The sequence below is a fragment of the Merops nubicus genome, unplaced genomic scaffold (assembly GCF_000691845.1).
Source record: "Merops nubicus isolate BGI_N331 unplaced genomic scaffold, ASM69184v1 scaffold8316, whole genome shotgun sequence".
NCBI lineage: Eukaryota > Metazoa > Chordata > Aves > Coraciiformes > Meropidae > Merops > Merops nubicus.
Window position 1 is genome coordinate 52,039 of NW_008612866.1, and position 23,005 is coordinate 75,043.

General features: G+C 36.7%; 1 protein-coding gene across 1 annotated transcript in view; it reads right to left on the reverse strand.

Annotated features, from left to right (window-relative positions):
- Positions 1–22,745, reverse strand: part of WDR64 (WD repeat domain 64) — a gene marked incomplete at its 5' end in the record, with an annotated part of 56,667 nt that extends 33,922 nt beyond the window's left edge. Inside the window, 8 exons of the mRNA XM_008941680.1 lie at positions 1,580–1,719; positions 7,063–7,142; positions 9,837–9,971; positions 10,469–10,683; positions 12,290–12,397; positions 18,108–18,137; positions 22,026–22,129; positions 22,643–22,745. Coding sequence (XP_008939928.1) covers positions 1,580–1,719; positions 7,063–7,142; positions 9,837–9,971; positions 10,469–10,683; positions 12,290–12,397; positions 18,108–18,137; positions 22,026–22,129; positions 22,643–22,745 — 915 coding nt within the window. The remainder of the gene's footprint in view (positions 1–1,579; positions 1,720–7,062; positions 7,143–9,836; positions 9,972–10,468; positions 10,684–12,289; positions 12,398–18,107; positions 18,138–22,025; positions 22,130–22,642) is intronic.
- Positions 22,746–23,005: the final 260 nt, after the last annotated feature.

Genomic DNA, 23,005 nt, shown 5'->3' on the forward strand with positions numbered 1-23,005 from the left:
AGAGACCTTACTGATGTCACTGGCACAACTCAGCTACATTTAGTTAATATTAGGTGTCCACATACTTGGAAACTTGTAAAATAGATTTTGCTTCCATCTGAGTCAACATACTGAATGGCAGAAAGGTTCAGAAAGGACCTCAAGAGATCTTCTAAGTTATTTGCTACCCAGGAGCTGCATTCCTAGATACTGTCCTATAAATATCTTCATGTACATTCATTCCCCTTAAGTCATGTCTTATGTCTTGTTCCATTTTTCTTACATGTATGGCTTGCAGGGTATCTGTCAAAACCCTCAAGCTGGCAGTAACGTACGCTTGTAGCAAATATACAGTTACCTACAGAACAGACAGGTACAGATTTAGAGGAGTGAGGAAGAGGGAATGGTTATGGCTTCAGGCTTACGTGATGGTGGGAGATTTCTGATGACTTGTTTTCAGCAAGTAATACTTTTAGAAAGGTGTGGGTTATTTTAAGAATAGGATTAAAGACATGGAAACATGGTATTTACTGGCACCTCTAGGAGCAGTGGTAAGCAGTTATGGCAGAGGCATAACTATTGCATGACAGAAAAAACAGATCCGTAATATCTCTCACATAATCCAACAAAAAGCTAGAAACCTTTGAGATAGTTGGATATCACAACAGACTCACCATGTTTGGTCCTTATTGCTTTGTAGCAGGTATTTTTCATATTTTTCATAAATCATACCTACAATTTTAATAACCATTCTGAACTCTAATACCTCTGTTCAGGGCCTGCAACCCTAGTTTGGTGCAACTGGTCAATGCACACTCTCTATTCCATCATTATTATGTCAATATATATGAATATTGCAAATATTGCATAAGGCCACTCTTGAAAAAGCTCCATAGCTATTCATAACTACTCCTTCAGAGGCTTCTAATTTATTTTTGCACGTATTTTTAGAATTTTTAATTCTCTCCTGAACAGCCCTATTTTGGCCTCAGTGGTTTATCTCATTTGTCATGACTCTGTCAATAACCTAAAGGAAACCCATCAATTTCCAGGAGAATCTTGCAATATTTGGTTGAGGTAGTTTTATTATTAATTTTATTAGTATTCCTGTTCATGCACAATGTTTTCTGTCAGTAAGCCTTATCAAAGACACAGAGAAAGAAAGACATCAATAGTTGAACAGGATGTATTGAGTCACCAGTGTAAGAAAAACTTTACCTATGGATTTATTAGGCTGACAGGCAGAGAGGAGGGTGAATGAAGCTGTAGGAAGTTTTTGCAGGTGATCACTACTGAGTGAAGCATTCAGTTACAGGTAGTGTTATAATTCTGGTAATTGCCAAAGTAATAGGGAAATTACCAGATATCTACTTTTGTAAGTATTCTTTTGTCACATTCAAAAAGAAAACATGTCAAATAGTTCCATTCTAGTCTTGCTTCTCAACAGAAAATAATTTGGAAATTTTAAGCTAGAACGTCACCTTTTTATTAAAATAAATGAAGTGATAAACAATGAGATTAGACTAAATACTCTCAGAAATGCTTAAAATCCTACCTGCATTTATAGCATTGATTTCCAAGAAGTTAAAAAGTGCTCTACCTTTGCAGAGGAAAGGCTGATTATGTGTTGATCTGCTTCGTTTGTCACAATTTCCACAACAGTGCATTGGTGTCCTGATAGCTTCCCTGTGGGCCTACTATTAATAGCAGGATGCCACAAACGAAGGAGTTTGTCCCGACCTGAAAGAAGAAGAAAAAAAAAAAGTCAGAAAGACTGAATAGTCTTTGTTATAGCTTTGCCATGGAAAGCTCAGTGTTGACAAATCTCTGCTTTCATCATATAGCAACTCCCACATAAGGATGTGAATTTTTCATCCTAAAGGCTGGATTCTAGCTTATGTTTTCATTGCTTATCTCCAAACTTGTATTAAAAACAAAACTAATTTGCCTTTCAAAGCCTTTTTATTTCTCTAGAGGAATGTCAGTGACACTGGATGTAACTATATGTGTTAGTCCCACAATACTTTATTAGAAATGGAAGTGAGGCTCAGATTTTTTTTTTTCCCCTTTAAAAATTTAATTTAGAAAACTGTCCAAACAATTTTCGTGTCCAGCTGTCCAGGAAATGAAGGGTTGACCACCTTTGTGGAAGAGGGTGAGTATGCAGAACAGGAAAGGAAGCAGGCATGTAAGTTAAGGGCAGATAAGAAACAACTTGTGATGAGTGATTTTGTGTCTTGAACTATATGAGTCTTAGGTCTTTCATATTTATCTGCAAGTTCAAACATTAAATTTACTTACAATTGAGGGAATAATCCCTGATTGCATTATAGATTAATCCTTTGGTATTATTTTTGTAATAGTTTCCATAAATATTTCAAAACACAAATATGTTAAAAATATATTAGTAATCTTCTGGGTTTACATACTAATATAAACAAAACTGTACCTACTGGACAGAAGTATTTCATATTTTTCACAGGAGTTTCAAGAGAACATGAGCCCATTTTAAATCTGACATTAATTAATTTATATTTTAGTTTTCAATTCCTGGCAAGTGTGGCAATTGTATGCAGTTAGATGAACACTCGATTTTGACAGACAGTAGATGAAGCAGCCACTTTTTATCTAGACTTCAGTTCCAGTTTTAGTTTTCTCTGGGCTCTGTTAAATTGATTCCACTGTTTATGTAGCCTCTCTCTAAATGACAGATGGTTACTGGAGAAACTATCTGCTCTTAAGCAGCTACAACAGTATGGTTTATGCAAACTCACTGTACAGGTGTGACTAAATGCCACCTTGCAAACACTGCACTGGCACAATGGAGAGAGAACTTCTGCATAGGAAAGGAGAGCCACAGAGAAGTAGCCAGCTGGCAGAAACTTCAGTAGGAACCAGTTTCTTTGCAGGGGGGTTTTCAGGCAAAACTATTCTAGATGAGCTATCTATGCTGCAAAGCCCGGGAAGAAGTAGCTTAAAAGGGCTATAATTACAGAATAGGTCTGTGAAGCCCTTTGGACAGGGAAGCTGCAAAGATGGTGGGCACCTCCGCACTCCCCAGGCGTTGTGTTAGGCCATCATAGAAATGTCTTGAAAGTTAGCATAACCCTTGTGACCAGGCCAGTACACACGACTGAGAAACAAGACTGTGGGAGTAAAACTGAGCTTGCAGACCTTCCATGAGGTCAACAGGTGGACACTGCTTCAACAGAACACCCTTCAGCAGCCCCAAATGGAAAGTGTCACGTCTTAAAATGATGGTAAGTAGAAGCTGTTGACAGTATCTGATCAACTCAACTACCTACATGCTGCACTTCTGAGGAATAGCATCTTTCTTCATCTTCCTAACTGTTCTGTATATTTTGCAGGTGATGGCAGATGAAGGGGAGGATAGTGCCCTTTAATTGTGGCAGAGAGTTTCTTTTAAGAATAGAGTCACGATACTAAGAGTAAGAACTTGTATCATTAGGAACAAAAACTTTTCCCTATGTTAAAAATACTGTTTGCTTCTTGTGTTAAAATTTTTAGTTCCTTTTACGTAGATGTAGAGATAATATATATATAAGACATTACTTGTTACTGCACTGCTGCCAGGAATACACAAAGGATACTAAGCAAGCTCAGAGGATTTCCTTTTATCAGTCTTAAGCTGCTACTGCTAGATTTAGAAATCACTAATAGTTTTTCTCCTACTTTGCTCACAGGAGAACAATAGCTGGATGTGAAGAACTAATAGGGTTAGAAGTTGATGTATCATACAACCTAAAACTGATCATCTCCAGCTTTTATAGGCATGCATAATTAGATTTTAACTGTAGCTGTTCCCTGAGGTGATGATTAAGACAGTTGCAATTGACATGGATACCAAATAAGAAGAAAATCGTATCACTTTGCCATTCAACATAATATTAATGCCAAATGCTACACAGAAAAGTTATTCGAAACTATTGTGGCCCCCACATTTCAGGCCATTACCAAACTTTTAATATTTTACTGATTGAAGTCTAGCTTTTAGCATGAAGAGTGAACTCTGTACCAGATTTGCTTTTATCTTTCTTATTATTATAAATGCCGAACATCTTGAAGACAAAATTAGGTTATGTCATATTACTAACAAACTTATGAGTATATTCAAATACAACTAAATAAATGATGGAAGAATAAGGGTGTTAAAATATGTCTTCCCAGGGTAATAAGACATGTAGTATTTTGCATACCTTTTACACTATAAACATCTGGCTAAAGAACAATCTCTTGGGATTTAGTAAAGTGGTTAGCAGATTTATCCCCAGTGAATACGCGAGCTTGCAGTCAGAGGTTGGGTTTGTCCTTTTAATTGCTGACTGTGACACATAAACACAGCTTTTACAAATGTTTGCACACAGCACCAAGAAATCTCTATATTATGATTCCTGAATTTATCTGCTCTGGTCTTTGATTTTTAGGGTATATTACAGAAAAAATTTCAGCCTTCCTACTCAACAAGACTAGCCTATGTTCATTTTAAACAGTTGAATTCTCTCATTAAATGGATCATCAACATGCATTTCTCTGCCAGATAAGAGATGGCTTTTAAGATACAGAGTGTTCTAGTCTGTCTGCTGGGCCATTGTGAGCAGTGTGTTTTAGTAATAGAGCACAGAACTACAAAGCTCAACTTCTGAAAACTTTAGTAGATTGAACTCTCAAGCACTGTAGTGTTGTTCCTACTTCTGAGTGCAGCTTCATAGTAGCTCCTGGCTGTTTAAACTTCACAGTGATATTGAAAGAGATGTTCCCATCCTGACTTAGTCTTTGGCCGTGCATTCCCACTGTCTCCTGTGACTCCTAGTACTCCATCCCAGGAACAATTTCCTTTTGTGTTTAAGGGAAGCAGCAGGGCCAAGCACTGGGAATGAGAGTGAGAGGCAGAAGGATGCCTTTTAATATCAAGATGGAGGACAGTGGGTGAACAAACAAGACATGATTCCAGCTCAAGGGTATGTAAATGTTATGATACAGGAATAGACTGGAAAATCATTACAAGTACAATTCTTACACTGTTTCAAAATCATCACTGCAGACTCCTTGAATATAATATTATAAAACTTTTGTCATGTTGCCCATGTTTTATGTGCTTCCGTGAAGTACAAAGTCGAAAGTCAAGTCAAATTAAAATGCAGTGTTGAGAAAGCTCATTTTCTAAAATATTCTGATTAGGTAGCTGCTTAGACAGGATAGGAGGTCCTGCACTCCAAGTCTAGCCTCCAACCATCACAGATAAATATGCAGTCTATCCTTTTCAGAATTCTCAAGCTCCATTTTAAACTGAGAAGGGTATTTCTTTCTGCAACTGCCACTATTCAGAAGAATTCCAAAACATCACTGCTCTAATTTTTGATCTAATATTTGTCTTCCTGATACTTTCATAGATAGCAATGCTATCCCTTGTTAATTGTCATTTTGTTAGGTTATAGAAAATATATTTTAATCTCTGTGATAGGTTTAGTGTCTAGGCGATAGATTTCGCCCATCTTTTTGTCATATTCAACTAATCTCTCAGACACAGGGCATATCAAACACACAGCAGACTCCAGTACAACCTGAGGTTTTACTAGTGTCACATTCAGAGAAGTTAATGTGTTATTACCTGCAGAACAGATACTTCAACTAACATACGTACCTAGGGCAAATATTGCTGCATGACTGCCCTATTCCTGTACCCTGCTGTGTTTATTGCTGGTCACTGCCAGTGAGGGGATAGTGGGTTAGGCAGACCTTTGGTCTGGTCTACCATAGCTATTATTATTTTCTTAGGAAGCTTATCCAGATTTTTCTTTTCTGCTATTTCTGTAAGAAGATTTTCCAGTATGTAAAAAAAAATTATTAGTTCCTGTGTAATTGACCTTCTGTCCTATTCAGAAGCTTCACTCTGGTTTTATTACTACAGTAAAAACCTGCAGTTCCGTCTGCAGGAACTACTAACCACACTCTGTTTTATAGGGCTTCCCTACTTTGTCATCAGTAAATTTCTCCAGACCACTTTCTGTGACAAGGTAATCAATGTAAACAACATCTTCTCCAAGGCTGAACTTCAGAATTTTCTCTAATAACTTTCCTATAGTCCTGTTGCTTTCCTTTTAAATCCTGGGTCTAGAAAAATCAATAGAACTGTCTGATATTTATTTTGATATCTGTCTCAGTTTTCCCTTTGGTAAACTGCTACAATTCAACTTGAATTGCTTTATTTCCTATGTCTAGGTCTTTAATTTTTTTTCCAAATTTATTTTACTGTCTTGCTTATTATCAAGGCTGGACAGCAGAGACTTGACCCCTTTTTTTTTTTTTTTAACTCTGGCTAAATATAGACATAAGAATTGCTATGTTTGCTATTGCAATTTTTAACAAAGTTTCAAGAAAGACTGTCATACTGAAGACTTGGAGATAGGCAGCATCAATGTCACCCCAGGGCATCCCCCTGTCAGACAGGATATACAAACAAGACTGCTGCCATACTCCAGCCACATTTCTGCAGCACAAAATGTGACCACTGCTCATAAAATTATTGGATAACAGGGAAAAAATGGATGTAGAAGTGCTATATCTTCAATCTGCTTTGGAAGAAAGAATGAACAGTAAAACTCTTGGGAAAAGCAATCAGAGAGATTTAGATTTAGATGGGCCAACGTCATTGCTTAAGGTAGAAAAGGATGGCCAAAGAGTAATAGGAAGGGATGGGAGACACTGCAAGGAGCAACATGTATAACCTCACCAAGACACTTACCACCATGATGTGAAAAGGTGCCTTAGAGTAGTTCAACACACAGTTTCTCCTGTTTTATTATATAAATTTATATAAATAACATGATACTTGAATCAACCCAGACTATGCCCTTGATAGATTCCTGTCAGAAGTATATCTTTTCAGAATGAGGCACCCAGAAATTAAAAGCAAGACCTCTATGTCCTATAATTTAAGACAGAAGCCATTATTTAAATTCTTAAGATACTAACTCAGCTTTATTCAATCTTATTTAAAGGGGGGGAAAAATTCACATGAGAACAATCTCTTCATTATTCAGGAAAAAAACCCTGAATACTTACCTCCAGTGACAATGACTTTTGCTTTCGCACAGTATGTGAAGGCATTGACTCCTCTAGGCACAGAAAATTCCTTTACAGGTCTGCAATTATTAATAAAAAAGTTAATTAACTAAGAAACATTAAAAAAATAGTCTACAGTCATTCTACTTTTCTGTGGTATCCAGAATAGCTATTCTATATACTGCATGATGTATACAATCTATCGTCAAAAGTGAATTGATTTTTAACAGTGACTTATGATCATACTTGGTGATCCTGGCATCAATAAAACAGGAACAGAGTGCACTTTCCATTAAAGTAATAAATCTCTGATTCGAACACCTGAACCCTTTATCAGTCATACTCCAATTAGAATCCTAAAATGGCAGCTGTGCCAAAGGAAATCTTCGCACATGTCTGCATGCTCAGAGCAGTTGATTGAGGAAAAGTATCAAACCAAAAGCCTTTGCCCGTTTTGGATATGGAGGTCTATTGTGGCCTTTATTTTGCCTAAAGTAGTGTAGAAAGTAAGAAAAGTAAACTTTTCTGTTGCTTATGTCTAAAGTGTTGTATAATGCATAATGTTTTATCTATTTTGTATTGTATAATAACATAAAGAGGCTGCAAATTTCTGAAAATCAGTGAAATTATTCTCTGCTAAAGCACAGGAGTCCAAACGGCCAACACAGACTGAGGTTGACTGAGTGTCCCTTCTAAACCCATCCTTTGAGCAACTTTTGCTTGTCTCCTCATGTTTCATGTATTGCTACTAATGAGTAAATATTTTTGTGATTTTGGGATTCAGCAATAGCATGGTTATCACCCATCTCTCCCAGAAAACGATAACTGTTAGTGTAAATAAGCTATCCAGAATTAAATTAGTAAACTCGTAGGTAGTTCATTTATTCCAGGCCAAAAGTAACCCTTAATTCTGAAAACTATAACTGGAGATGACAGTCAAAATGACAAAAGACTCTTGAAATTTTGAGCATTAATGAAAGAGCTTGTTCTTTGTAGACAGGATGCAAAGCTTTCCTTTCAGAGTTCTAACAGAGGAGTCTTAATTCCCTTGAGGATATAAAATAGCAATTAATTGGTTTAAATATGTGATTGACAGATTTCTTCAGGATTTGTCATTTTCCCTTTAATTCTTAAATATCATTCTTCTATGCAACTGTCTTTTGGCTCTTTAAAGAATGTTCTTAATACTCTCCCAACATCAGTGGAAATACAGGGGCTCCAGCAATGTAAAGTCCTGCCCAAGTCATAGTCTTGCAACAGAAGCACCCTGTGACCTCATCCATGCCTCCCTTTTTTTAGATATTTTACAAGAAAAGAACTGCTCATCAGCCATTTTCCAGAAAAAAAAATTAACAGACACATAGAGACAAGATACACTGCATCACTCCTCAAGCACAATACCAACTGCTTCCTGCAGAGTTAATTGGGGAAATTTATTTGTCAGCACCAGTAAATCATATATGTCAACCATGATTACTTGTGGAACTGGCATTTCAAAATTATTTGATCCATAGCTATTTTTTGGGCTATTAATTTAACAGCTGTGTAGTTTTTCAGTTGTCCAAGTGTAACTTAATGTATCTGCTGCATGAAACCTCTTAGAGAAATGTGTTTTTTGAAGTTGGAGACAATTATAGTCCATGTTAAATGAAAAAAAACTCTACCAAGATATATGCAGTTAATGTTCTGTATTACAGTGTATGGTGGTAGCATATACTCTTTTCACTACACTTTTCAACTCTGAAGTCTTTGTTTTATTTATCCTCAAAATAATTATATTTTTTCAAAACTAAAAACAAACAAACACAACAAACCCCCCCCCCAAAAAAAAACCCAAACCCACAAACAAACAAACACACCAAACCACCACCTGGATTTCTCAGCTTTTCTCCTGATCCTATATGTGACTTTGGACACCAAATAATTATTTCACATTTCACTTTCCCCATCCACAACAGAAAAGGAATGCTCATAGAACCTAAAGTTATTGCATTGATGCAAGAATTACTATGTGAATATTTATGGCTTGTGTTACATGAGATAAAACAGATTATTTTAGTTGTTGCTGCTAGCCTTAAAAATCTATTAATATCTGCATGTACCTCAGAGGAATTGCAAACCTGAACTATTGTTTACAATTCTTTGAGATATTTGAATGAAAAGTCCTATTTATACATTATTTATAGTTCCTTTTTGTATCAAATTATGTTTTTATTAATTATTTTTAAGTTGAGCTGCAAAGTCTTCTGAAATCACCAACTAGTAAGGCTTGGAATCGGCTACAGCACTGATGGGCCATATGGGCCATCACCTCTTTCCTGATACATAGTAAACCCATTTCCAGCCCTCAGAATAAATTACTTCCTTGATTTACGCTTGTGTAACCAAAACTTGTGAAAATGAAACTGTAAACAAAACCAAGTTGAAAATATTTGCATAGATATAAATTTTAAATGAATGGATACACGATGTAGATGTAACAAAGAAATCCATTTTCTAACTGTAATTTGCCTGTTGATGAGAAATCAGAGAAGACAATACTGGCAACAAATTATTTGTAAGGGTTGCGAGTGATGAACGTGTATGGACAAATCCTCTCCCTACATCGAAAGCTAACAAACTAAAAAGTTCAAGTATTGAAGTGGTCATATTTTTTTCTGTACCAACAATGCTTATAGAAAAGATAGCTTCAATGCACCAGGTTGGAATCTTGCAAGGCACTGATCCCATGCAGTTAAATAGCAAAAGAAGAGGATGGCAGAGGATGTACTTACAGGTTGTCCTCTAGTCTCTTTATGTTATCCAAAACAAATGAGTGAATACTGTCCGAGGAGCAGGATCCAAAACAATTTAGGTCAGAAATATATTTAACCTTCACAACCCAGTCATCATGTAGCTTGCGTTTAACACTAGGGATATAAATTGAGATGTTGTTAGGATACACTAGCATCTACTGTAACATGCCCTCAGGGGGACAGGAATTTTGCCAGTGAGATTATACACAACCATTGCTATCACTTAACACCCAGGGCAGACATGGAGGCAATCTTCCAGCTTAAAAGCAAGCAGAGCTAAAGGTAGGGTTGACTCATGCACTTCTCTAGTCGCAATCATGCTTCCATCTAATTAGGCACAATAAGGCTATGCCTATGTCAAACTGGATAACAGCAAATGTGAATTCTTCCTTGCAATTTTACCCTGCAACCCTTCTGTTGTACTATCTCTTACTGAAAATTATGGCATTTCCTCACACAACAAGCAAATCATTCTTACTACAGTTTGAAAAATAATTTCCATTGTTAGGTAGGCTTGATTTATACCAAAAGTTAATCCTGCATTTGGGCCAGAGAAAACCCAAATTAAAAAAAAATGCCAGGTGAATAATATTTTGTAATAAGCAACTTACATATGAAACGTTTTGGAGTCCAAGACCTGAGGTTTGGATTCTTTTTTGCCTTTACATTGTTTCAATCCAAAGCGATCACTGGTCAGAGTAAGCAGTCGAACATAACCCTTATCATCTCCTATTAGGACATCATCCTTAGCCAAGTGATCTGACACAGTCATTGTGCAAACACAGAGCAGACTATTTTCCACTGGCTTGATGACAAAGCAATTATTCTGTGAAATAGGGTAGATAGTTTATTAGATATTGCACATGAGCCCTTCAGTTGACCGAACATATCATGCTTATCTTTCTTACATCAGTATTCTACTTTTTTTTTTCTGAGCTTCCCCTGTGACAGCTGTTTCCTGGTATTAGAAACTCACAGAAGATCATTACCTAGAGAAGTTAAATGCAAACTTTAAGGACTTCAGTGAGGCTTTATTACCTAGGTAGCTTTTTCTACTTCAATGAGGTCATTTTAATTACAAATTTTAGGGAGGATCTCACCATGCTAAATGGGATGGTACATTTGCTATGACTGTATATCACTTCCTGTTCAAAAAGATATTGTCTGGAAGAAAATGGGAAATAGCCAAATTAAAGAATTACTCAAACCACAAAGTGCAGCAGTAACACACAGAGAGAAATTATATCCAAGTCCTAATTATTAATGCAGCCTAGGAGTACTAAGCATACTTATATGAGCAGGTGTTCAATTTTCAGGAACTGAGATAATGGGAATGGTTACAGCTGCAAGCCACTGTGGTATTTTGTTAGACTGAGAAGCCCTGGGAATGGGATTTCAGGTCATCTGCATTATATTGTTTATTGGTTCTACTGCCCGACTCCATCTGTTACTTGATTGAAGTGTTCTTGCCAGCCTAACCTGGCAACTGTTCACATGCCATAAGAAATCACTGCTTCAGTGTTGTCCATTTAGCACAGGAACATTAAAAGAGACATAACACAGATACAGAACTGTCTATATATTATTTCTGTGGTCTGCTCCTATTCAGCCACAGGACACTTTTAGCTCTCACTGATATAATGACTGGAGGAAACCTGGAGAATAATAAGTGGAAAAGAGCTTTTCTTCCCAGGAATCCAACTGAATTGACAGAAAGGCTTCCATTGACCTTTCTGAACTTGGGCAGTGATCTTTTAATATGGAGAACAAAACCAACCTAACAAAAATCCTAAGGTTTGATCTTATCCTAAAAATATTTACTTTGCTGCTTCTTCTCAGCCAGCTCAGAATTGCTGAGAAAAGTCCGAGGAACAGGACAAAAAAGCTACAGTATGCGTTAGAAATCCCTGGGAAAATGGTATTTTGCAATAAGACATTCAAGAAAATTTTAACAGTTTGGACAAACACTATCTACATCAAGATGTTTTTGCTCTTTTAAAGTCCTCAGCAAAATGCAGGGTGTGAAGAAATATTTTCTTTAAATCAGGAAGTTACTTCAAAGGAGCTTATGTTAAATTCCTTGAAAAGCCTGTCCTTTGCTTCTTAATAGATTCTAAGATATACATATGCACATACATTAGATATACGTGGGCACACATATGCATTAGATACACATAGAAAATAAACTGGGGGTTTGCAATGTAATACAAAATTTTCCTGTTTCTTCCAAGCTTTTAAGACACTTTTAATCTAATTTGGTATGGAAGGGTATTCCTTCTTTAGTGTGAATTCCACTGTTTCACTGAGTTCATACAAAGACAAAAGTTAATACCTTCATCCTCTTACACAAAAGGAATGTGTGTGTATATTGAAAACAAAGACTAATCTTTTTCAGGCTTCCTCTTTAACATTTGCCTGATCCAACATAATACCTGACTCCTTTTTGATTTATAGTCCCAGACGATGACTGTCCTCTCAGTTACAGCCACGACACATTTCAGGTGAGGCAGGAAATCACATCCACTGATCCAAGCAGTATCCTGATGAAAATAAACAGGGTAGCTAAAGAAGGATTTTCTCTGTAAATTTATAAAATTCTCTGTCATTCAAGTACATATTTTAAACCACCTCCACATAAATCCAATATACTCTGCACTAGCAGCTGCTAGATCCAGCCCCAGCTAACAGAACAGAGTTCTAACTCCAGGAATAGATCGTACATGAGGTTACGGAGGTGCCAGGCTCAACCTCTTTTATCAGTGATTCACCTCAGGTGCACAGATGTTGCACTTGAGAGGACACAGGACATATATACTGTTAGATGAACTGCAGTGACGTTGAAAAAAGCACTCCGAGCTGAGGAAACTTAAGCTAGAACATCCATGATAAAGCAGATTAAATCTTTACTTGGATACAGCTTAGTTCAAAATAAAAGAAAGTTAAAGGCAGACAAAATTTCAGCTATAGTAACACAAAGCCTACTAATGTGAATGTTTATGAAAATAAGTTACATGTATTAAATAATTTTAACTCTCCCAATATGCAGATCAAATATTTACAAAGAAATATCAGCCCATATTAAGCCATTGTTCAAGTATACCTCCAATTATAAAATAATGTAAAATAATTTCTCTTGCAAAGTGTAACATTAGAGACTCAAATTTGCTACCACACTGGCCAGAATTTTCTTTGTTGAAACAGGAATAGCTGTTTGATTTTTTACCCCCAATATGTAATGAACCTTCCTAAATGAGAGTGAGATTGAAGTGGAATATGATCCATTTGCTATGTCTGCATTGGCACAATTACCTATCAATTTAAAATAATTCAGAACATCATTAAAATAATACTGACTGAAACATCTTTCTTTTCTAGATTAAAATGACAAAGAAACATTTGACCCAGACTTAACACTATTATTGCAGTCCAAGCAAGCTTGTAATCGCTTCACCTGTAACCTCTAAAAACCTAGTTCCAGTAGAAGTACTTGATAAACAACTAAAACAAGGACCTAGGTTGCCCAAGATACAGTTTACATCCACAGAGCGATTTAGGAAGCAAAAAGTACAACACTAAATCCATGGTGAACTGAAGGCAGCTGCTGATGCTTCTACTTTTATTTCCATTGTTGTGCACAATATTGATTTTGCTGTTAGTGTACAGGGTCCAAAATCCTGACAGAGCGAGGTCAACACTTTATTACAGGAGAAAGCTGCATTCCTTCCTGATGGCCTGTAAGTGGAAATACATTTACAAGGATTTCTTCTACTGTTTTCTACAATAAAGACATGGAAAATGCCCATCCTGCAGAGGCCTTATTGATTGCTTGCTAATTCTTATGGAAGACTAAGTGTGGCTTTTGGGGGTCTTTACAACAGTGTCAGATGAGAATGACTAACTGGTGTCAAACAGCTGATTTTACATTTGTAATTAAACTAATATTTTTGTAGTGCTGGCTTGTGATGATACAGTCAAAGTAACAGAGCTGCATCTTGCAAAAGTTTCCCAGGCTATCATGTGTAGTGGGATGGTGCAGACGCAAAAGGAAGATCAAAACCAAGCAGTAAGGTGAATCCTTGCAGTTATCTGCTTACAGACAAAGTCTAAGGGGCAGTTGCACTTGAATTTTAGGCAATAAAACAAGCCCTGATGAAAAGATTTCAATCCAGGAAAAGAGAGAAACATTTAAACTTTCCACAACTCAACAAATGAACTTCACAAAGTTCACTTAGTTTCTAAATTACATTGGAGTCTAAGTTAGTCCATATCGTTATCTGCTGCAGAGCCTTAATAGTCTCTGCTTCCCACTGACCAACAGAATAACTTTGGTTCCAGGTTCATTAGGCAATTCTGGATATCAGTTTCTATTCTCTCCCTGTATTCACTATTCTCTCCCTGTAGCTAATGATGCTGAGCCACCAAACAGGGTAGGACCATTCAGCTTCCCTTGCTGGTCACAGTGACTAGAAACATCAGACTGTCAAACAGGAACTTGGCAGCAGTTAGCCTCTAGGCAAACAAAACCAGGAACACACCCCCATGCATTGCTACAGAAAGCAACCTTAATGCCTAGCACATCCTCAGGGAAAATCCTGCTAGGACTAGTACTCCCCTAACAAATTAGCAATGAAAAACAGATGTTAGAATAACATGTTCCTTCATCTCTGTTTTTACTCCAAATTGCAACTGCTCTATCCTCCAGTTTGTCAAGGGAAAGGCCTACTTGCAGTTAAGTAAGCATTTAAGAACAAGTCTAGTAAAACTGAGCTTGAGCTTTCTTTTACAGTGAAGCATCCTAGCCATTGTATTTTAGCATCTACTGTCTTAGAGACACGATTATCACCAAAATATTATTTCACTAAAAAGAAGAGAAAACCTGACAGAAATAACCTAAGAAGCATTAATATCACTTCTGGTTTGAAGAGTAAATAAGAACACGGGTTCATACGAAGTTTTTTGTTTTTACAAGGTCTATACAAAGGCTGCATACATCAACTTTGTCTAATACGTATAGAAATAAAAATCATATCGTGTACATGTTCAAACTCTCCTTAGGGCATCTCAACTGTGATGAACATTGAAAGAAAGCAAAAGACATAGATAGAGAATGAATACTCCCTTAGAAGGAAAATGTTGGCCAAGATAGAATTTCACCTGCAAAATTTTCTTCTTTATAGAAGATAGATATTTCTAATTACTGACTCGCAGTCTAAAAAAGTATCTGGAAAAAAAAAAATCAAGCTTCAACTCACAACATGCAATTTGTATATGCCAGCAGAAAAACACAATTAGTAAAATAAACTCCAGATATAGCCTCTTTTCTTTTGCATTACTCATAGGCACAGACATATTGAATAACATAACAGCAGAAGTAGAAAAAAAGAAAAAAAAGTGTTTATTGGACCAGTTTATTAGAACTTGCCAGTCAGGGAAACATCCAGTATAGAGAAATTTGAGTTTTCCTGAAACATACATCAGTATAAGTGTTTTCACTTACACAGCTGGATTATTCTCAATTAACACTAAATTTGTCTTTACTTCCAGTGAAATTAAATTACAGTGAAGATAAGAGGTTATAAAGGCCTGGAGAAACCATTATAATAACCAAGACTGGCTTCCTGCATATCATGCTCCAGAGAACACTCACTGAGAAGTTTAGAGCCTACAGAGCAGAGAGGTTGTTCAAGTTAGGTAGCACTGCCTTCTAGGCTAGTGCTTGTTCAAGGACCTCAGCCTGGAGAATAAACAGGCTGTGTCAACAGCAGAGCGTGATGCTCTGTCCTTAAGATCCAAAATGAAAGTTCTTGACCAAAAAAGGCTGCAAGTGTTGCTTGAGACTACTCAGAAACTATGTATTGTGAAAGTCCTGAAGAGAAAAACGCACAGATTTATAGATTAACTTGATACATGGAGAAGTAGGTGATAGAAAAGAACAGTCTGCCAGAAACTATAAGCAAAACTTGCCCCCTAGTTCCAGCTTTAGAGCAAAGGCTGTAAGAATTTCTCTCCTTAGCACTGCTGTACTTGACAGACAAAGAAAGCAGCTGTACTAGATCAACTTTTTCATTATTTCCTTGTTCCCTCCTGTCACTCAAGGGCTCTATGGTCACTCCCTCATTTCCAGCACAGTTCCTGTTTCAGCTTCTCTGGCTCACTCACTGGGTCTGTTTATGGTTTCCTATGCTATATTTGAAAGACTAAAATTTAACTTTCCCTTCTTCAAGAGAAGCTGCTTGTTCGCTACCAGCGGTCTCAGCATCATTCAATGATGGCTCTATACTGGCTATCATTTTTTAAACCTGTCAGCTAGGCACACATGTTAATCCATGCACTCTAGCATTTCTTTGCCAGTGGTCACATTTTAAACCAGAATGTTTTATGTACTAAGGTGAATACTGTGCAGAGTTCTAAGTGTATTATATTTATGCCTGTATTCTTTTCACATAATCTCATCAAGAAATTAAATGAGGTTTTCTTCAAGTGACCTGTTCTCCACAATATCCCTGGAAAAAAAACCAGCAAGCAGTCTGTACTCATAGTTCATGTTCCATTTATATTAGCATGATGCCAGGGAAGTTCTGATGGATGAAGTCCACTGCATTTTATTTCCAGTACTACTGTTTCACAGCCTTTCTGGATCAATATACTCAGAGCCAAGATCTCTGGCACTCTCATTGGTTAAGTCTCTGTTCTGAAAAGCCTTAAGAATGAGAACACAAAATGGAAGAAGGACAGAGAAGATTCTGCAGATTTTTAGCCACCCTCTACACACATCATTATTTATCAATGGATGGAAGGTTTGGATGGAATTTGATAGCTTATCTCTGAATTCAGTACCTTCATTTCCATAAAGACATGTACAAATATATAGCTCAATCAATTAGCTAATGCTAGTATTGATAAAATTAAAACAGACAAAAATAACACAATAACTGCAGTAAGATAAGAACAGACTTATTTCTGCAAATATGAAAAAGATAGATTTAAGTCCTTGTCTAGATTTAGCCCATATCCAGGCCTAAATTACAGCAGTTGCTCCTCCCCAGCAAAGAAGGGAGATCAGGAAAAGCAGTTCAGACTCATAGGTTGGATGAAAACATATTTAATGGAACAGCCAAACTAATACCAGCAACAGCATAAAGTAATCAAAGTTATACATGGCCAGTAGATGTACAGCAGAAACAGGAAAGCAGTCCTCAGGAGCAGGAACAGTAGCAGGATCAAGAAGAACTAGAGCAAGAGCAGGAGATCCCCAACCTCCTACGGCTTCCCCCTTTCTACTGAGCATGCATTTCTGGTATGGGATACACCTGCAGCCAACTCAGGTCAGCTGCCCTGGCTGACTCCAAACTGCTAATGGCCTGCAGACCATGGCAGGCTTATGGCTCTGTCCCTGAGAAACCAGGGCAGCCCGACAAGGCAGATGCAGCTTTCTCTCATTAGCTATTCTGAAAGTAAGGATAAGGTGTTATTCACAGCTGTACATTGTAACTATTGAGTGCTTAGTACAGTTGACCAGATCTTTAATGTAAGTGGTAGGTGATGATTTACACTCACATAAGGTCTTGTCCTTTGATTTTTAACAAGTGTTTAGATAAAAGCTATTAAAATTCAAAGCTTCACTTTTAATAAGTGTGCTCTACCACAGAAAAGCTGTGACCCAGTTCTAGAGACATATCTCTCAAAGAACCCTCAAGTTAATAAATTTAATAGCATCCTATATTTCTGTTTGGAAAGTGGAATTTATTATTTCAAAAAACCCCACATTTTCATTTCATCGAAATCTGGGATGAGGATACAGAATTTCAATTTTAAGAATGAGATAGCTTAAAGTATTATGTTCTGCAAGCATAAAAATCTTTTAACAACCACCCAAAAGTTCAGGAAATGCTGTAGAACTGTTTTTTACTAATGAACATATATTTTTCTTATTTAAATTTTAGAGTGATAATTAAGTGTTGGATCTCAGAAGAAAAAAATCTGGAAAGGTAATGAGTAAAGGATAATTTGGTAGAAAAAGCATTTATCTGAGTTTTCTTTTTATTGGAAGAAAGAAATCAGGTTGTTCAATTGTTTGTATAACTAAAAGGAATAAATTGAACTTTTTTGACCTTTGGGACCCTATGACAAATAATGGATAAGTCTCAAGGTTAAAAGTAGTATTAGAATAATGCTCAGTTTCTAATTATTTCACTTTACCACCTGCTGGTTTTTAATTTAAATGATTTAACTGGACAAAAATGAACTTACTTCAACATTGGTGGTTGCCAGAACCCTCATCTGAAAAAAAAAAAAGGAAAGATAAGTAGTCACAATAACAAGTTAGCAATTAAACAAAGTGGGGTTTTTTTGTTGTTTTTAATTGAGATGTTGGAGTGAGCAAAATAAGTTAAAAAATACCCATTTTTTTACAGTGGAGTACAGATCAGCTGCTCTGATGACATTGTGTTTCTAACAGTCCAGCTAGAACCGCTGCAACTCCTGTAAGAGGTAGGACGTGCCATACAGAAACCCAAGCTAATGCTGCCCCAGATGACCTGGCAATTTATGCCAGCAAAATATCAGGCAGAGGTAGCATTTTAGGCTGCAAATAGGAATGCCCATATTGGTACAACATCTTTCAGCAAAGTTGACTAGTGGTGGACAGCACAGCCTGTGACTTAAAAACTGAAGAGTTTAAAGATACAGGGTGGTAGGCATACCTGCCACCAACACCCAGTGGAGACACAGTTCTCTTCTTTGCCCTTTAACAAAACTATATTCAGTTTTCAAAAGCAGTTTCAACCTTTTATCTTCTGAAACACCCACATTTGCTTTTTCACCTCCTCTTGTCCCTGCCCCTCATCAGTAATTAATCAATGATGCCTTGTTCCCATCCCAGCAATTCCACATTTCATAAACCAAGAAGATAGGATCAAAGCCTTTCTTCCCACAGAATTGTGAAGCCAGTGTCATCATGGACAAGTCTCTGAGCCGAGTTTAAAACTATTGTTAATCAAAAGTCCAATACTGATGCACTGTTACCAGATTTTGCTTTGTCTACAGTAACTTTAACTAGAGTGTGCACAGAGAATTTTCCTTAAGGCTGCCTTCTCCTACAGATCTTCTGTGCTGATCAAGGCAGCATCCATGGCTGAGAACCTGAGAAGGGTGCCTCATGTTCTAGAGTAAGCAGGAAATGGCTGACAAAGCAGAGCTGCATACAGGTGTTGAAGCATATTAGGTCCACATTTGTTGCAGAAAGCAATGCTCAGCCCTCCAATAGAATCATAGAATTATTTAGTGTGGAAAAGATCTTTAAGATCATTGAGTCCAATGTTAACCTAGAACTGCCAAGTCTACCACTAAACCATAACCCTAAGCCCCACGTCTATGTATCTTTTAAATACCTGGAGGGATAGTGACTCAACCACTTCCCCGAGTAGCTTGTTCCAGGGCTTTACAACCCTTTCAGTTAAGAAAATTTTCCTCATATCCAATCTAAATCTCCCCTGGAACAACTTGAGGCTATTTCCTGTCACTTGTTACTTTAGGAAAAGAGACAAACACTGACTTCACTGCAACCTCCGTTGAGGTAGTTTAGAGAGTCATAAGGTCTCCCATGAGCCTCCTTTTCTCCAGGCTAAACAACCTCAGTTCTCTCAGCTGCTTCTCATAAAACTTGTTCTCTAGGCCCTTCACCAGCTTTGTTGTCCTTCTTTGGACACACTCCAGCACATTAATGCCCTTATAGTCAGGGGCCCAAAACTGAACACGGTATTCAATGTGCAGCCTCATCAGTGCTGAAAACCTGTTGGTCTACAAATGAATTTTTCTTTGGCTTCACTTCAATTTCTGGTAGCTGCAGATATGTAATAGATCGTGATTTCTTATCACAGCAACCAGGGTAAACAAAATTTTCCAAGGTCTCTCTTAGACAATAATTAGATTCACCAGCAATTTACATAGTGAATGATGGAAGCTTGTCACTGGTGAAATAGGAGATGATCTTGAAAGCCATCCTGATGTATAAACCCTAAATTAAGCATTCTTAATGCCATCTAACATGACTGACACTAGTTATTTGCTGATAAAAAAATCTAATAATTCTTATTTAACTGAAGTTTAGATACACAAGCCGTGATATGGTTTGCAACCACTTTATTGTTCCTGTTTTTATTTGTAAGTTGGTGTGTGTGTGTGTGTGTTAAGTTTTGAACTATTTTCAGTTTCTACCCAGTACCAAATAAAAACTCCTCATCTAAATTGCCAACCAACTCCAAAGATGTATTCACAACCATTAAGGATATTGTCAAGTTATACCTGCTTTTCAAAGAACAAAGAGAATAGTACTAAGCTGATCTTGTTGAAAGCTTGGTGGCACTGGACATCAATGTACACCAGGGTGAATGAACAGAATATTCCTATTTCTCTGCCTATTTCTTCACAGGTGTATTTCTTACTTGTTAAATGCCTCAGAAGTAGCATAGTTAAAATCTGTATTATATTAGATTCACTAATTATATCTGACCAAATACTATTCATTCATGTACATGGAACACACTGACTTCTGTGCAATATGTGCATATGTTTAATAATCTAAATAATGCAACAATAATACAAAAATAAGCCCCTCTATCTATTTGTCAATGCACTGCTCATGAGCACATGTTTTGGCCCCTCACCCAATGCACAAGTCCCACCGAAAGATATCTTAAGGGCAAGCATCTTCATATCACTTTACCAATATGCTGCAAAACCAAACTAGACAAAACAAATCACCAGCTGGGATTTTAAGGCCAGGTCTCTTTAATGCCTCAGTTTTTGAGAAGAAGAATGATGCAAAAGTTGGCAACTCTGTATTTGCCTTTGTGATGCCAAGTCATATTCTAGCAACAGGACTCAAATGACTGCAGTGCTAAAGAACTAGAGTTTTCTCTTGCTTGTGTGAAGTTATACCAGAGCAATTCTAAAGAACTCACAAGTCATTTTCTCAGATCAACTGAGATCAGAGATCATATAATGAGTAAACAACTGCTGTCGTAATGCCTTAGTCATTTTCAGAACATACAGTTTTATAAGTGGGATTTGAGATCTCTAGCTGGATGTAAAATCACTTACACTGCAGTCACTGATGTCAGAGTGACATCAGTCTATGAGGAGGCAGCAACTCAACTTGAAAACAGCATGGGGAGGCAGGGGGTGGGGAGGAGAGCTATTTTTAACATACTCTGTGGAATTATTTTTTGTAGGTACATAAGAGGGATAATGCTCTGGAGGACAAAGAACTAGGCTTTCAAATAAATTATTTTAGTATTTACCAAAACTGCAGTACTGCTTTGGGTTTTAATCATCCACAGGAGTCCTTGCTTGCTTTATATGCTCCTGTCATAAGCATTATGCAGTAATTAGCTAAAAGCCCTAGAAAGCATTAATGCTGCTTTAAAGCTTTACTGCATTGTCTGAAACAATTTTTAATAAACTAGTTGTATTAGAATTGTGCAAACATAAAGCACCAATACGCATAGATGTGTGATGTACCTCATAGCATCCAGCAGTGTGTACCTCTCAATAGTATTATAATCATCTATAAGACTTACTTACAAATTGTACTTTAACAGCAGCTTGAGCCTCAACTTCTGATTAAAATGGTGCAGATGTCCTTACAGTTTACTGGTAAGGGGAATAACTGTGAAACTGTGTCATGCAGACTGACAGAAAATTCAAGACTTTCAAGCTTCTAGATGTTGCTGCATTGAAGAATTCTTTGCAAATGACTGATAAAATTATTCTGTCCATTCTAGATATTCTCAGTAGCTGTAGAAAATGATTAATTCTCTGGTTTCCACTTTATATGCAAAAGTTAATTCTGATTTTACCTTAAGGGAAACTTTTTCTGCAAATGAATGCAACTTATTTTCTATTAAACTAATTTCTGTTAAGAATGTCTTTTATTAGCCCTCTCTACCTTCTATCAACTTCTGTGGACTGTTCAGTAGGTTATTAATTGAAAATAACAATGTGTATATCCTACTGTGCTTTAAAAATATATGAAGAAATAACTTAAAAAAAAAAAAAGATATCTAGCCTTTTTTATGGGTAAGTTTGCATACTAAATCACAGGTAACTCAGCTCCCACATATACTGCCAAGTGGAATAATAAAAAAAGTTTGTTTGAATCAGAATTACCTGTTTGTTAAAAATAGTTAGCAGTCCTTTTTGAGAAGATGTTACTATGAAATCCAGATGGGGCACCTTCACTAGACCCTTAATCACATCTTGTCTCTTGACAACTGTCAATGACAATAGTATTAGTCTTCATCTTACAGACACAGCAAATCATAGAAATAGAACCATAATATCAAGAACATTTTCTCTTCCTGTAGCGCATATTGGTAACAACTCCAAGGTAGTAATGCATTATATCATAGATGATCCTATCCTTGACTTAAATAGTCATTTTGCATTTTAAAATATCATTAATGCATTATGGATTTGCTAGTTCTTCCTGCATTATTTAAAAAATACAGAAAGGCAAAAAACAAATGCATAAATAAATAGTCTGAGACAGACAAATTAATAATTTAAAAATTATTTAGGAAAATGGAGAACTGGGCAAGGAAGCAGTGTAGTGTTCACATGCAATGGCTTTAGTAGAAAACCATGTATTCTAGAACACAGAAGATGCAGCAGCATGAATAGTAAGGAGAGGCAGACATGCAATCTTATCACTGCACTTTCAATAATGTGTGCAACATATGGCAAGAAAAAAATATTAGTTTTGAATACGAGATGAAGTATGTCACCTGCATGAGTAATCTGATGTTTTTCAGATACAAGGAAAACCATGTTTTCTTCTTTCAGCTGCAAAGACATGGCATCACTTTCTCCTGTGAAACACCCAAAAAGCTAAACAAGACAAAATAGAACAAAACAAGGAATATATAACATAACTACTTCTGGAATATGCTTATATGTATAAAGTAAAATATTTATCTCACATTTTTATCATTTAAATGTTCTTTGAGTAAGTTTCCTAGTGTTATTTGCCTTAACTGTCAATATGACTTCAGACTGGTGAGATCTGCTATTCAGGCATAAGCTTTCTTCAGTGTTTGGAAAGAAGCCAGCAAAATACAGGCTTGTAGGAATAAAAACCCTCTAATTGA